The sequence below is a fragment of the Myotis lucifugus genome, unplaced genomic scaffold (genome assembly GCF_000147115.1).
Source record: "Myotis lucifugus unplaced genomic scaffold, Myoluc2.0 scaffold_1, whole genome shotgun sequence".
NCBI classification, from domain to species: domain Eukaryota; kingdom Metazoa; phylum Chordata; class Mammalia; order Chiroptera; family Vespertilionidae; genus Myotis; species Myotis lucifugus.
In genome coordinates, this window is record NW_005871049.1 from 11360865 (window position 1) to 11374037 (window position 13173).

A 13173-nucleotide genomic window follows, 5' to 3' on the forward strand; every position below is an offset into this window, starting at 1 on the left:
CCAGGCCCCCACGTGTACACGAATTCATGCACTGGGTCTCTAGTATCTCAATAAAAATAAATTAATTTAACAAAGAAGAATGAGGGACTTGGACTTGGTCTGTGGTTCTCAGAGTGTATTCTGCAGACCAGCTATCATATTCAAAAAGCATCTTTACAACCCCACCCTAGAACCACTGAATTGGAAACTGAAGGTGGAGCCTAGAAATGTGTGATTCAGATAGACTAAAGTGTAGAAACCACTAGACTAGATCATTTCTAAGGTCATTTTATCTTGGTAGTCCTTGAACTCTGTGACTGGTTTCCCAGGACATTACTTCTTGGTCACTTCTTATCTTTGTAATCAACCTCTACAGAACCTCTTTAAACTACTACTGGCCCTGGAGCAGTGGTCGGCAAACTCATTAGTCAACAGAGCCAAATCTCAACAGTACAATGATTGAAATTTCTTTTGAGAGCCAAATTTTTTAAACTTAAACTATATAGGTAGGTACACTGTTATTAACTTAATTAGGGTACTCCTAAGGCTTAGGAAGAGCCACACTCAACGGGCCAGAAAGCCACATGTGGCTCTCGAGCTGCAGTTTGCCGACCATGGCCCTGGAGCCTCTCAAGCCTACCATGTCATTTTGGTGGCTTCAGACCCAGATCATCTCTCATCTAGACATATAGCATTTCTCCTCTCTTATGACTTGTCACCTGTAATAGTACCTTCCAAGCAATATTTAATACCATCATTTGCTTTGTAACAGTTGTTTTCCTCAGCATACTAATTTTTATACTATCCATTGATGATACAGGGCCCAGCACAGTTCTGGCAAACGGTAAACTCTATGTAAATGTTTCGCAAATAAATTAGATTTTGTCACAGCCCATTCTACATTGAAATATACATGAAGCACAAGGGAACACTCAAGAGCAATAAAACTCCATGCTTACAGGAAAGGGAAATGGTAAAATTATCCTAGAAAAACAAATAGAAGAAAAGTGTCAATCAATAGTAGGAAGAGGTGGCTTTATAGGCAGAGAAGGAGCTAGAGTCATCTGATAGGGTGAAACAAGGGTTGTAGTTGTCTGCAGTGGTCAAATGCAAAACAGTGGGGTTAAATCGACATCCTCATCAACCCTTTTTTCCTCACTGGAGAAGTCTGCTGTAGCTAGCTGAACTATCTCCACAACTGCTCTGTGTGTGTGTGTGTGTGTGTGTGTGTCCATGCATTTATCTACTGAGATTTTCCTTTCTTCTTTTTTTAATAACTGACTTTTTAATCTGCTCCTCCATGTCCAAACAGAAGCTTCTTGCAAAGTGTATTTCTCTATTCTGGGACCATCAGCACTTTGTTTTCTTAGCCAACTTGCTTACCCAGGTCACAACACTGCATTGGGTCTAGAGACAAAGGGAGAGCAGTGCTGGGACCCTGCTGCTTTCCTAGTGTGACATTCTCCTTCCTGAATGTTCAGTCTAGATCTTCTATTCAATAGCATATCTGGGGCCAACACTCTCTTCTAGTTCTTCACACCTTCCTTTCTCTTCTTCCACATTCAACCAGTCCTATGTTTCCTGTGGCTTTCTTATGCTCAAGATTTGGATAATCTTCATCATTATGGAGGTTTGGATGGAGTGGCTGATTTGGGCTCTGAGTAGCTATTTGAGCCACACCAATTTTTTCTTCTAGGTTATCTACAGCTATGCTGTTAGGTGGGGTCTCAACAGACACAAGTAAGCCTCTGAGGAAGCTTCCTGCTTTCCAGGAAAGCCCAGGCGTGTGGCATTCAATTACACTCGTGCTCATATAAGTCCTTCGACTTTGTGGATAATCAACCATGATACTATTTCTTTCAAAAAAGTAGAGCCAGTGAGTCTGTATTTGCTGTTTACAGTCACTACAAGGTACAAGACCAAACAGCAATTGTATTTTCAGTTTTACCTTTCATATTCAGTAGGTATTCCTGAAACCAGTTGAAACAACTGACCTTGCAGAATCCGATTTCCCAACCACACCTGGTACAATCACAGGAACTACAGCCAGAAGTCGTGAAATACTAGCACAAGAACCATCTTCCCCAGAAGTCGGGATTAGAATAATAGCATGTGTGTTTTTTTAAAAAGACCTTAAAACCTTGTCACATGGATGGTCTCATTTTATCCTACAATGAAGATGGTTTGGGCCCCCAAGAAATGTGGGCAAGCTTACCTAATCTCACATGTGGCACTGCAGTCTGCATGAAGCGTCTGTCCAATGCACTAAGCAGCTTTCACTGAGGAATCATAAATGAAGTCACCGCAGCACACTGTAAGCAGCAGATGCTTTTAGGACTGGGGCATTGCCTAGTCACCATCACGGAGATGGATACAGTCATTCTGCTGGTGCTGCCCAGTATGAGTCTCTATAATCAAATACTTTGTTTAAATGCAGCTGTCCTCCTTTGTCGCCCTGAGCAACAGGGACCAACTTCCAGTGACCCCACTCACTCTCGGCCGTGACGGGGTCTGGCTCGTAAACCCAGACTGTCAAGTAAAGTGGCTGCTGGGAGCCTGGCTGGGTTTTGCCAGGGCTGGGTATCACCCGGTTATCTGCTAAATATATCAGTGGCTATTCTGCCCCATTTTCCTTGGGTGAGAAGCTGGTGTTTCTATAAACAAATAAATACATAAAGGGCCAGGAGAATTAAGCACGCTGTCACAGATGGCAGGAGAAAGCTTTCTGTGTGTCTAGTCCCTCAAGAGCCCCTCTTCATTTCACCCTAGGAATGCTGTCAAACAGAACGTGGTTCAATACTGGCATCCTGTGGCCAGAGGAATTCATCAAATCTCTGAACCTCTCCCATCCTCGGGTTCCGCACATGCCCTGGCTGTCTGGGCTGAGCAGCCTTTCAGCGTTTTCTGAGAGCTGTCCATTTGCCTCCCGTTTTTTATGGAAGCACCTTCAGCGAGGTGTGTTCTGATCTACTGACATTTCACAGGGCTAATGGGTTCGTGTGTATTCGGGTAAAGAGAAATGATAATACAGAGGCTAAAGAATGTTAGCCACCAAGACAACCGGATCTGTAATCACTGAACTAACTGCCCAAGGCTCTCTGGCCTCCAAGTTCACACGGAGTTTGTCTCTGACAAGGAGGTGGCTGGGGGAGAGGTGATGTTCTGGATCGGGACTCCACTGTTTTGTGTGTCTGTGTGTCTGTGTGTCTGTGTGAGTGTTCTGTTTTGGCCAAAGGCGAGGAAAATACTGGCTATTGCAGCAATAAATACTAGGAATTTTTATTTTACTTTATTACAAGAATGCTGCCTAAGAGGGAAATCAAACAAAATTGAGGAAAGGCTTTCAAGGCAGCTGTAAAGATAAAGGGTGACAATGATCGCAGTTTAAACGGCAGAATTGTCATGTTCCTTGGTGAGGCTTAATGGCATTTTTGGGAACCAAATAATCATTATGGGGCTACTACATTGCTGCTACGTTCACAAGTGGCTAACACTAAATTTGGAGTCCTTGGAGATGATCAAAACATCATTAGAGACAGAAAAATAACCCCAAACTTGAAAATTACATGAGCAGGAAAACACATCAAAGAAAGATCAAGCGTGGAACATAGCAATAAGCACGCACTCACAAAAACGTGGTATAAAGTACGCACATGTTAGCAAAAGGAAAGAAGTATTGCAGTAGGCTGGCTACAAACAGGAGGAACAAAATGCCTACTACGTGGGAGCAAGCAAGGAATTTGCTCCTTCACAGTGCTCCCTTCTCGATGTGGCCCAACCCTAGGGCTGCCAGCTCTTTCATCCTGCATTCTCTTGGTTCTCTTTGGTGCTCAAGGGTTTTAACTGTCTCTGGCCAGGATCTGAGATAGACACAGATCTCATAGTGATGAGCGTTAATCTGTCCTGAACATTGGTAATGAGGAGAGCAATCCTAATGGTAAGTACTGTTTACCAAGTCTTTTGTTTTTTTTTCAGAATTGTATTGTCTACAAGTGGAAAAACATAACTAAAACCATTCTATAGAAAATGAATGTGATCTAACAAGAAATAGAGATTAAATACCCTGCAAGGCGATCAGTGTGCCTGTGTTAGCCTTAAAGAACCTAATTTTCATAGTAACACTTCTTTGGGGAATAGTGTTGCCGGCTAGAAAACAAATTTCAGTATAAATAGTGTATAAAAGGTCTAAAGATACCAAATACCAATTAAAAACTAATAAAGAGGAATAGTAGCAAAACTCTATTTTAAATAACTGCCTTCTGAAGGAGTTCGTGTAGCACACTAGAAATTCAATACGTATACCAAATTGTTATTTATTTCATTTTTAGTAGCATTAACATTATCTATAAACAATTTTACCAAAAATATCTCTGAACTTTTTGCTGAACTTCAAAAAATTAATTATGGTAAAATAAGTAAGTTAAAACAAATGAGAACAAAACTTGTTTTCTAAACTCACCAAACTCACCAGCAAGAAGCTGTCTGCTTCTCGGGTTGTGTTTTTGACCCCTCTCTCTCGTCCCCCCAGGCACCTCATCCAGCAGATGTGGATTCAAATCCTAGCTCAATGGTTTAAATTCTGTACACTCAAAAATAAAATCCCCCCTCCCTGAATCCCGAGTTCCCCACCCGGCTGTAGGAGTAACACCACCTCACGCGGGATCTTGTGGAGGATTAAGAGAGATGATGACGTGGGGAAAAGGGCTCCCTCAGCAGAGTCTGGGACAGAGGGCTGGGCTTCCCACCGGGGCTGTTCCTTCCTAAGCACCCTTCCTCCTACTGATCTACTATTTTCTCCTCCAACTTACCTGGTCACCAAGCTCTGTGGGCATTTCCTCTTTAATATCTTCCCTTTCTCTTGGACCCTGCTGACACCCTGAGTTCAGACCCTCCTCTGTCCTCGTCAGGATTACTGAGTCAACTAGCCTCTACTGTCTGTCTTCAGCCTCGACTCCCTCTAACCCAGCCTCCCTGCCTCCAGGATGATTTTCCTACAGCATAAAACTGCCTGAGTTTGAGTTCTAGCTCTTCTACCTAATATCTATGTGATGTGTAAGAAGTGGTGTGAGTTCTCCCATGCTATAACTCAAAGTCTATAAAATAGAAATAATAATTTTCCTGCCTACGGGTTTTAAAGAATAAATAAGGTCATGTATGTGCTAATCCATAGAGTCACACAGTAAATGAGAGCTGTTATTCTTCTCTTCCTTGTTCTCGCTGGTCTTGTGACGCATGTGTGACTTACCATGTCTATTAAATAGGGTGGAGTTGTAATCATGAGATTTAAGACCTTTGCAGGTCTCTGCCTAACTCCCTACCAAATCTCATATCACTCATCAAGTAGTCTGTTATGATATAGAATCACTAACCTGCATTCCACCCAGAATAAAAAGAATCAGGTTAGGAAAGGATTCATAAGAGCAATGAGACCGTTTTCAGAAATGCTGATAAAATTCTTCCTATGAAAGCCATTGTCCTAAGAAGTGACTAAGCATCCCAACTGAATACTGCCCTGAAAGCCATCAGTGGCTGCACCTTAAACATCCTTCCACTTTTCTTTCTTCCAGTTCTAATGAAAATGCAATAACGCATTCACACTAGCAGCTGTCCCACTTATAAATTTGAACTTTGAGAAACGTGTGTCATGGGTGTACACATAGAAGAATTTTCTACAACATGGTCTGTAAAAAGGTTCAAAGACTTACCTGACAGTCTTCTAAACCACTTGGGCTTCTTGTCCCAGATAACAAAGAGATAGTATGCGGGGACTCCAGTCAGTGTGAGGATGAAGCCAATCCCCGTACTAAAGGGGTCTGAATAGAGGGAGAGGGCAACCATGAAGAAGCACGTGAAGGAAAACAAAGCTGGGATAAACAGCGGCACCTGGAACACAACACAGAAAAAAAAATCACTTTTAACACAGTGCAAGGGATGGACAATGGTTCAAGGTGAGCCCATCAGTCATTACATTGAGTGACATACACAACCAGGTGACAGGCACCATCCTACCTTACTTTAGTAGCAAAGTATCTTTATTTTTTAAAGACATTTTTATTGATTTCAGAGAGGAAGGGAGAAGGAGAGAGAGATAGAAACATCAATGATGAGAGAGAATCATTGATCAGTTGCCTCCTGCATGCCTCTACTGGGGATCAAGCCTGAAACCCAAGCATGTGCTCTGACCGGGAATAGAATCATGACCTCCTGGTTCATAGGTCGATGCTCAACCACTGAGCCATGCTGGCTGGGCAGTAGCGAAGTCTCTTTAAAGGACACAGAGAATATATTAAACACTAGCGGCCTGATGCACAAAATTCTTGCAAGGGGCTTGGCCCTCTCAGCCTCGGCTTTGTCCAGAAGGTCATCTGGAAGGACATCTGGAAGGTTGTTTGGTTGTCCGGTCTAATTAGCATATTACACTTTTATTATTATAGATATTCCCTTAATTAAAAAAAATCTTTGGATAGAAAAAACTCTAAGGATAAATAAGTGTGTTTCATTATAGAAGTCCTGATTTAAGTACTACTATAATTTCTGTTTTTGGTATTAAAAAATGAGCTCTTTATGATTAGAGTCCACTTTAATGTGGAGCTAAGACCATGGGCTGCTAGTTACATCTTAAATCCTTTCAGGGAAAATTGATTTTCTGTTGGAGATTCACAGTAAGAGAGGACAGGAACAAAACAGGCCAACTCCTATTCGACCGCTAATGAAGATGTTGCCAGGATTAGGCAATGAATATAATTAGAAACAAATTCTGACAATGTAACTGACAAACTGATCTGTTATTTCTTCAAAGCAAATGAACAGTGAGGCCAAATCAATCTCTTGGAGGCTGAAGGAGACAGGTGAGAAGGGTATTCTTCAACCCTCCCCAAAGGAATGCTTAGTTATGGTAACTGTGCTTTCAATTAAGTGGTAAGTTCATACACCTTCGCTTCCCCTCTATATTTTACATTTTTATTCCTTCTGGAGTGTATAATGTAGAAAAAAAGAGCAATGTAATAAGTCATAACCTTTAAAAATACTGAAAATGCCTATTTTGTACAGCGGCATCCATTTTAGAGTTTTAAAGAGTGACACAATTCCATACATACTGGCATCTCTCTTTCTCAGTCTGGCTGTCCACAAATGTTCAGCGTAAAGAGAGATCAGAGTATCCCATGCTTTGAATTTATCAGGTCATTGGACATGTCATGAAAAACCAGCATAACAAACATCCTCTATTAATACCACCTCTTTTTAAAGAGCTCAGCACAGCACATAAAACAATGTGATGAACTATTTCCCAAGGGAAAATCAGTCCAATCTGAAGGCACTACCTGCAACAGTTAAACACCTGATGACAGAGGATGGTGCCCCCGCCCGCCCAAGCTCCCCATCATCAAGTTATGACAAAGGGAGGACTAGGTATTAGGAGAAAGATTTATGTAAACCCATCAAGATTGCTGAGGTTACCTTGAAAGGACGATGCATATCTGGGCGTTTGTATCGAAGATAAATCAGCCCAGCAACCGCTAGCCCAATAAAAAACCACCTGGCAAAACTGAGGAAATTCAAAAGACTGTAGAGGTCCCCAGAGAAGAGCATCACCATCGTCAGAGGATACTGCGAGGAGGGGGACAAAACCACACTCGGTGAGTTACAGGGAACACAGGTGACAGCAAAGCATCACATACCTAGACATTCTTACTATCCTTTTCAAATGATTACTTATACTGATAAACTACCGTGTTGATTAAAACCTAACCTCCTTTCCATATTCTGCTCTTAAAATCCCTTTCTATGTCAGTAACAGAATGAGAGGGCCATCGTCCCTGCCACTTATTGAGAAGGAATTTTATATGGATGTTTGGTGTTTAGTTGCTTTTATATTGGACAGAAGAGACTATATTTTCAAAGTCACAGTCAGTGACTGAAAATGTAAGGACCCAGAGGTGACTAGTAAATAATTAATAATAAACATCACAAGTGTCCCCTCTTGGAGAGTCTGCAGAAAGCTCTGCCAATGGGGTCTGTGTTGCTCTTGGCCACGCACACATGAAACACGGGCCACTTCTCAGTGCCTCTGCCAGGCCCTGAATGCAAAACGTCGGCCTCTCCTTCCTCCACGCTCCCTCTCCCCGTGTGCTTGCCACGGGTGACCCGCAGGACCGCACAAAGGAATGCGGCGCAGAGATCAGCACAGCGAGTCTCTGCCGGGCACGCTGAGGAGAACATGACTGATAGCAGAGGCTTAAAGCAAAGCCCTCTTCACGGAATAATACATTCTGTTCCCACAAGTGACCGCTGCCTTCCGGATTCCTCACAAAGAGTACTGTGTACTTTACAAAGAAATTTCAAGGAAACATTTTCAAACAAATTAAATGCATGGAGAAGAAATGTTCCATGAATTCTGGCAGCAGATTGCATTTGAGAAAAAGGTTACAAAAATGGTAGGCACAAAGGGACCATAACATTGCCAGTGGGTGTTTGAGGACTGTTACACCTTACGCAGTCTTTTGTATCCCATGTTTCACAGGTGCTATTCTCGGCATAAAGAATCCTACAACTGAAATTTAAGTTTCGGTGCTTTTATTTCTTCCCTCTAGGGTTGCTCTCAAAGGTCTCACTTTTAATCACTGAATCGCTGCACTGTCTAGAATTTCATCGTTGCATTTTCTATAATTTTGTGTGATTTCATTATAAGGGGCCTATGCGACATCTGGGTCACTTTGGACTATAGTTTTCAGCTCCACTCTCTGCACTCAGAATTGGGATTTATTACTCTGCATCCTTTTCTACCAGGTCCTTTGTCAATGGTAGGAGCCAAACTAATTTCCCTTACACCTCACTACTTTCTACAAAGGTGAAGAAAAAGTGATGCGGCTCTTGCCCCATACCATCAAATATGCATCAGCAAAACTGAGTCAGGGAAGCAGCGGAAAACACCCTGCCTCCCACACGCTGCCAAGATCTCCATAGAGCCCGTTTCTCAATGAATGAGAAAGTCACGCACTCTGATGTCTGGGCGAGATCCGCTTTGCTAACCTGCTATTAGAGGTTATATCGAGAGACACTTGTTAATGTGCATTACCAAAACAAAAACAGCTGGCAGAGGAGTGTGCTTGCGGACATGAATCATGGAGAGGATTTCTGGAAGGTGACCCTCTCGAGACGCAACATAGAATAACCTGGTGGGAGAAAAACAGGGGTGGAGTTGACTGCATAATTGATCACGGCAGGGGGGAAAATTTCCCAGAACCCTAAGATAAAACTTGCATCTTTTTCATCCCAAACGGTTTGACATTTCTTAGATGATTACTTAGATTTCACTTTTCAGACAAGGTAGAGACCATCATGAGAAGGCTGTCTTAGAATTTTATAAAATCTGCCAACTGTTATATTCTTCTTTGAGAAGAAACAATAGCCATATCTGACTCAGCATGGCTCTCCCTACATATAAATAGCTGATAATGGATTTAGTTCTAGGTTCCCAGTACTGTAGGTGTGCTGTCTATCCAACCAAAACAACACACACACACACACACACACACACGCACACGCGCATGCACACGCACTTTGCATGCACACGTACATACACACTGTGAACATGAATAAAGGAAACCTCATTTAAAATAGAGTTGGGAGGGCCTGAAAGGGGAGCTCAACAGGAAGAAGCCTTCTTCACTCCCCCAACAGGAGAAAAGACATTATCTCCTGGCCTAGCAATAACCCAGCTGGAGAGAAGCCACAGCAACCCTGAAATCTCACTCTCTTCCAACGGCCTTTCCATCAAAACTCCACTCCCAACGACTTCCCTTCCTCTGTAAAAGCAAGCCCCTCTCCTTTGTTCTCAGGATGCTCCTGTGGTTTTGCCGTAGTTTGCACGTTCTGAATTGCGATTCCTCTGCTATTTCCGAATAATCTCATTTTTCTGGTAAACAACTGGCTATTTCATTTTTAAGGATGACAACACATCTAACATTCATATTTATCTGATTGGGTTTTAATCTTCTATTAAAACAAAAGGTACTTTTACATCAAAGAAAGCAATAGGGACAGAGATAGGGTGAAGTGGTGATTTCTGGCATCTCTTACTTTACTTTTTTTCTTGTCACCTTTAGAGAAACAACAGATTTTATCACCAGAAATAAAATGCTGTTGTTAGACTCCGTAGACATACTATAAAAAAAATGCCACAGGCCCAGCTTCAGACTGGGCTATGAGTAGAGGCGCAGTGCCCTCTAATGGGCAGAAGGAGACATACTGTTGCTACTTGGACAAAGACTTCAATCCTGCCTGTCCCTTTAAAAACAACAGGTTAGGAGGCACTATTTCTTTGTAAAGTCATCCTTACCACATCCAATCTCAAAAACAGAAATACATTTCTGAAAATGCTTGAACTCACTCACCTGGAGGCAGCAAATACACCCCCATTCATGGAGCCAAAGCAGGTGAGGGCGACGCAGATGGGAACTGCTAATGAGAAATTTCCCAGGAGCCTCTCAGCAAAGGTCTAGTGAAAGACAGAAGGACGTGAACTCGTGCTTTGCCAGAAAGTGGCATAAAAGGAAACAATGTATGCCAGGCTCGCTCTATGACTTTCTATTAGCCTGGTGATATGTGTATGTTTTATAATCCTTCTCTTTGGTTAGGGTCAGACTAACTCCGCAGACAATAATCAAAATTAGGTGCCATGGCATTGCTTGTTGCAAAAATGTGGGCAAAGGTCTAAACAAGTACCTATTCTTTGCTTTCAAAAGGCAACGATCCATTTACCGAATTTTTATAAACTGTGGCCAAAATCTTCTATCATTCTGGTAAGTGGAAAAAGCTTCTTCAGAAAAACTTCTGCTTTTGGAGACAGAAATCCTTTTGCACAATACCTTCTCTTTAGCCCAGAAAGCCACATGTGGATAGTGAAGCACAAACGGACACTGAGAAGAATGATGGACACTTGTTTCATATGCCAATCCCACCGTCATGACGTAAAAGTGTGGCAGAAAATAACTGATGACTTAATCATTGATATCATATCTATGAAATGTTCTGAAAATCTTTTGCCCAGAATAATCACATCAGCTGAATCTGTGTTTATCAAATCAATTATCTGGCAATTCCTTCTGTGTTTCCCATGAAAAGGCTAGACTACAAATACAAGTCCAAGGAAATCAAGCCACAGAAAAGACAACGGATAAACAAAACTTCCGAAATTTCCTTTTATGCCATGACATAAAGGCTGTACTGTAAAAAAAAAAAAAAAAAAAAAAAAAAAAAAAAAAAAAAAAAGTGGGATTCTTTACTTGTCCTTGATGCAGCTGGTGCTGTGTAATTAATGGACCACATTACGCTCAAGGAATAAGTGCGGCCCTCTCTCTGTCCAATAAGATGAGATGAGTGGCCGGACAGCAGTAAGCCTTGTACATGTGGGTGTCTGCTAGAACTTACAGCACTGGCTGAAGCCTTTTTTAACTGCAGTGAACGCATACATAGGTTCATGTGAAATGAGATCATTTGTTCCCCATGGATGTTGCTGATATGAGGTAATAGTGACTATTTTTAAAGGAACTGACAGCTAATGATTGGAAGTTATTTTACCCCGCTTCATTGTTATGAGGTCATAAGTGAAGGCTCTCTTACTACCTACGGTTCTATACATAATAAAAGTATGTGTCACAGAATAACAGTCCCATAACACGACCTTTGGGAGCAAAGACAGTTCTGAAGTGTCATAAATTTTGGAAAATGTAAAATTATGAGTATCCACTTTTTAAGGAATTAAAAATGTATATTAGCATTTTATTATTCTGAGAAGTGCTACAGCAATGATATCTGTGTAACTTTGAATAACTCATCATTCCCCCAAATTAATAATATCCCATGACTAGTATTCAAAAGGATGTAAGAGAAAAAACAAATATATACGGTCAAGTTGGAAATTCCTGAAGTGGTACTTTGGGAAAAATGTTTGAAAAGTTTACAAATGGGAAAGAGTACAGAATAATTGCAATTTGCATACCCCAAACTGCATTCTTTTAAATTCTGCCTACCTGTCCTTAAAGACATGTTGGAAGACTGTGTATATGTGGAAATGTGTTTTCAAGCATGTATATGCAGAAATGTCCTACATGACATTAACACTACAGAGAAATCGTATAGGATTTTAGCTGTATCAGTTAAATGGAATATGCTAAGGTGTGTTCTAATTTTTTTAAGATGCTCATTATCATTCAGGTCAAGAAAAGATTACTGAATTTCAAAACCCTTTTCTGCTGGAAGGAACTAGTATAAAATTGCATCAACTCATTAACCTAAATTCAAATTGGCATTTCCCCAACTTGGACTTACCACTGCCACTGCATTTGAAAGCAAGAGCTCTTCAGCACTAATGGTCGTAAAGTAGGCCACGTTCATTAGCACATAGCCGATGGTGACGATGGCCATGGATATACCTATGGCAAGGGGGATGTTTCTGAAATGCACAAAGGAATCGCTTATTAGTCATCTTTCGTTATTCTTTTTCTAAAATCAAGGACGATAGGCTAATTCAAACAAAAAAATTAAATGGTAGGTAGGATCAGTATAGGCTCTGTTGGGTATGCATAAACATTTCACTGGAGTGAGATACCTGGGTGATTCTGATGCTGCTGTCCAGGGAGCCACACTTTGAGAGCCCTTGTCCGCTACACCTTTCAAGTACTAATTCGCTGCCTTTGCACCTTTCTGATACTCGCTCCCCAAATGGTCTTTCACATTCATGGGATTTTCCCCTTCAGGAACTTCCCTTACCAGCAAATAAGACTTCCAAAATATTTTTTGGAAGTCTGAGAGCAGGAGATAGCCACCTTTCTAAATGATAGGAGTAATAATTTTGCATAGAACACAAAAAGCACAGAAGTGCTCACAATAATGACTTAGCATGGCCCTGCTGTGAGTTCAAAGGAAGCTTAAGATCATGAATGTCTATTAAAGCAGCAGCGAAGATAATCCCATGAAATCAGAGGTGATGTGCTGGGAAGCACATAGGGCCGGACGGTGCTGACAGGACGCAGCATCAAGAAATACCCAGTGCAAATGCAAGGTTATGTCTTCATTTAATGCACTTGGAAAGCCAGGGAGTTACTGACCCCAATCATTTGATTCCATGTTACCGATACACATTACTTGCTTCACATAATCACCTCTTCAGACTCTTTCCCGTTCAAGCAACTT

General features: G+C 41.5%; 1 protein-coding gene across 16 annotated transcripts in view; it reads right to left on the minus strand.

The window, feature by feature from the left end:
• Positions 1-13173, minus strand: part of SLC7A11 (solute carrier family 7 member 11) — a 236984-nt gene that overhangs the window by 165204 nt on the left and 58607 nt on the right. For 9 of the 16 annotated variants that reach the window (XM_014455077.2, XM_023754358.1, XM_014455094.2 and 6 more), the window contains exons 7-11: positions 12310-12433; positions 10374-10477; positions 9056-9152; positions 7438-7587; positions 5685-5862 (exon numbers count right to left, since the gene is read on the minus strand). In XM_014455077.2, the coding sequence (XP_014310563.1) occupies positions 5685-5862; positions 7438-7587; positions 9056-9152; positions 10374-10477; positions 12310-12433 (653 nt within the window). Of the gene's footprint in view, positions 1-3246; positions 3332-3762; positions 3840-4041; positions 4126-5684; positions 5863-7437; positions 7588-9055; positions 9153-10373; positions 10478-12309; positions 12434-13173 lie in introns of those variants that run through there. The other 7 variants (XM_023754417.1, XM_023754418.1, XM_023754413.1 and 4 more) reach the window with 5 other exon arrangements.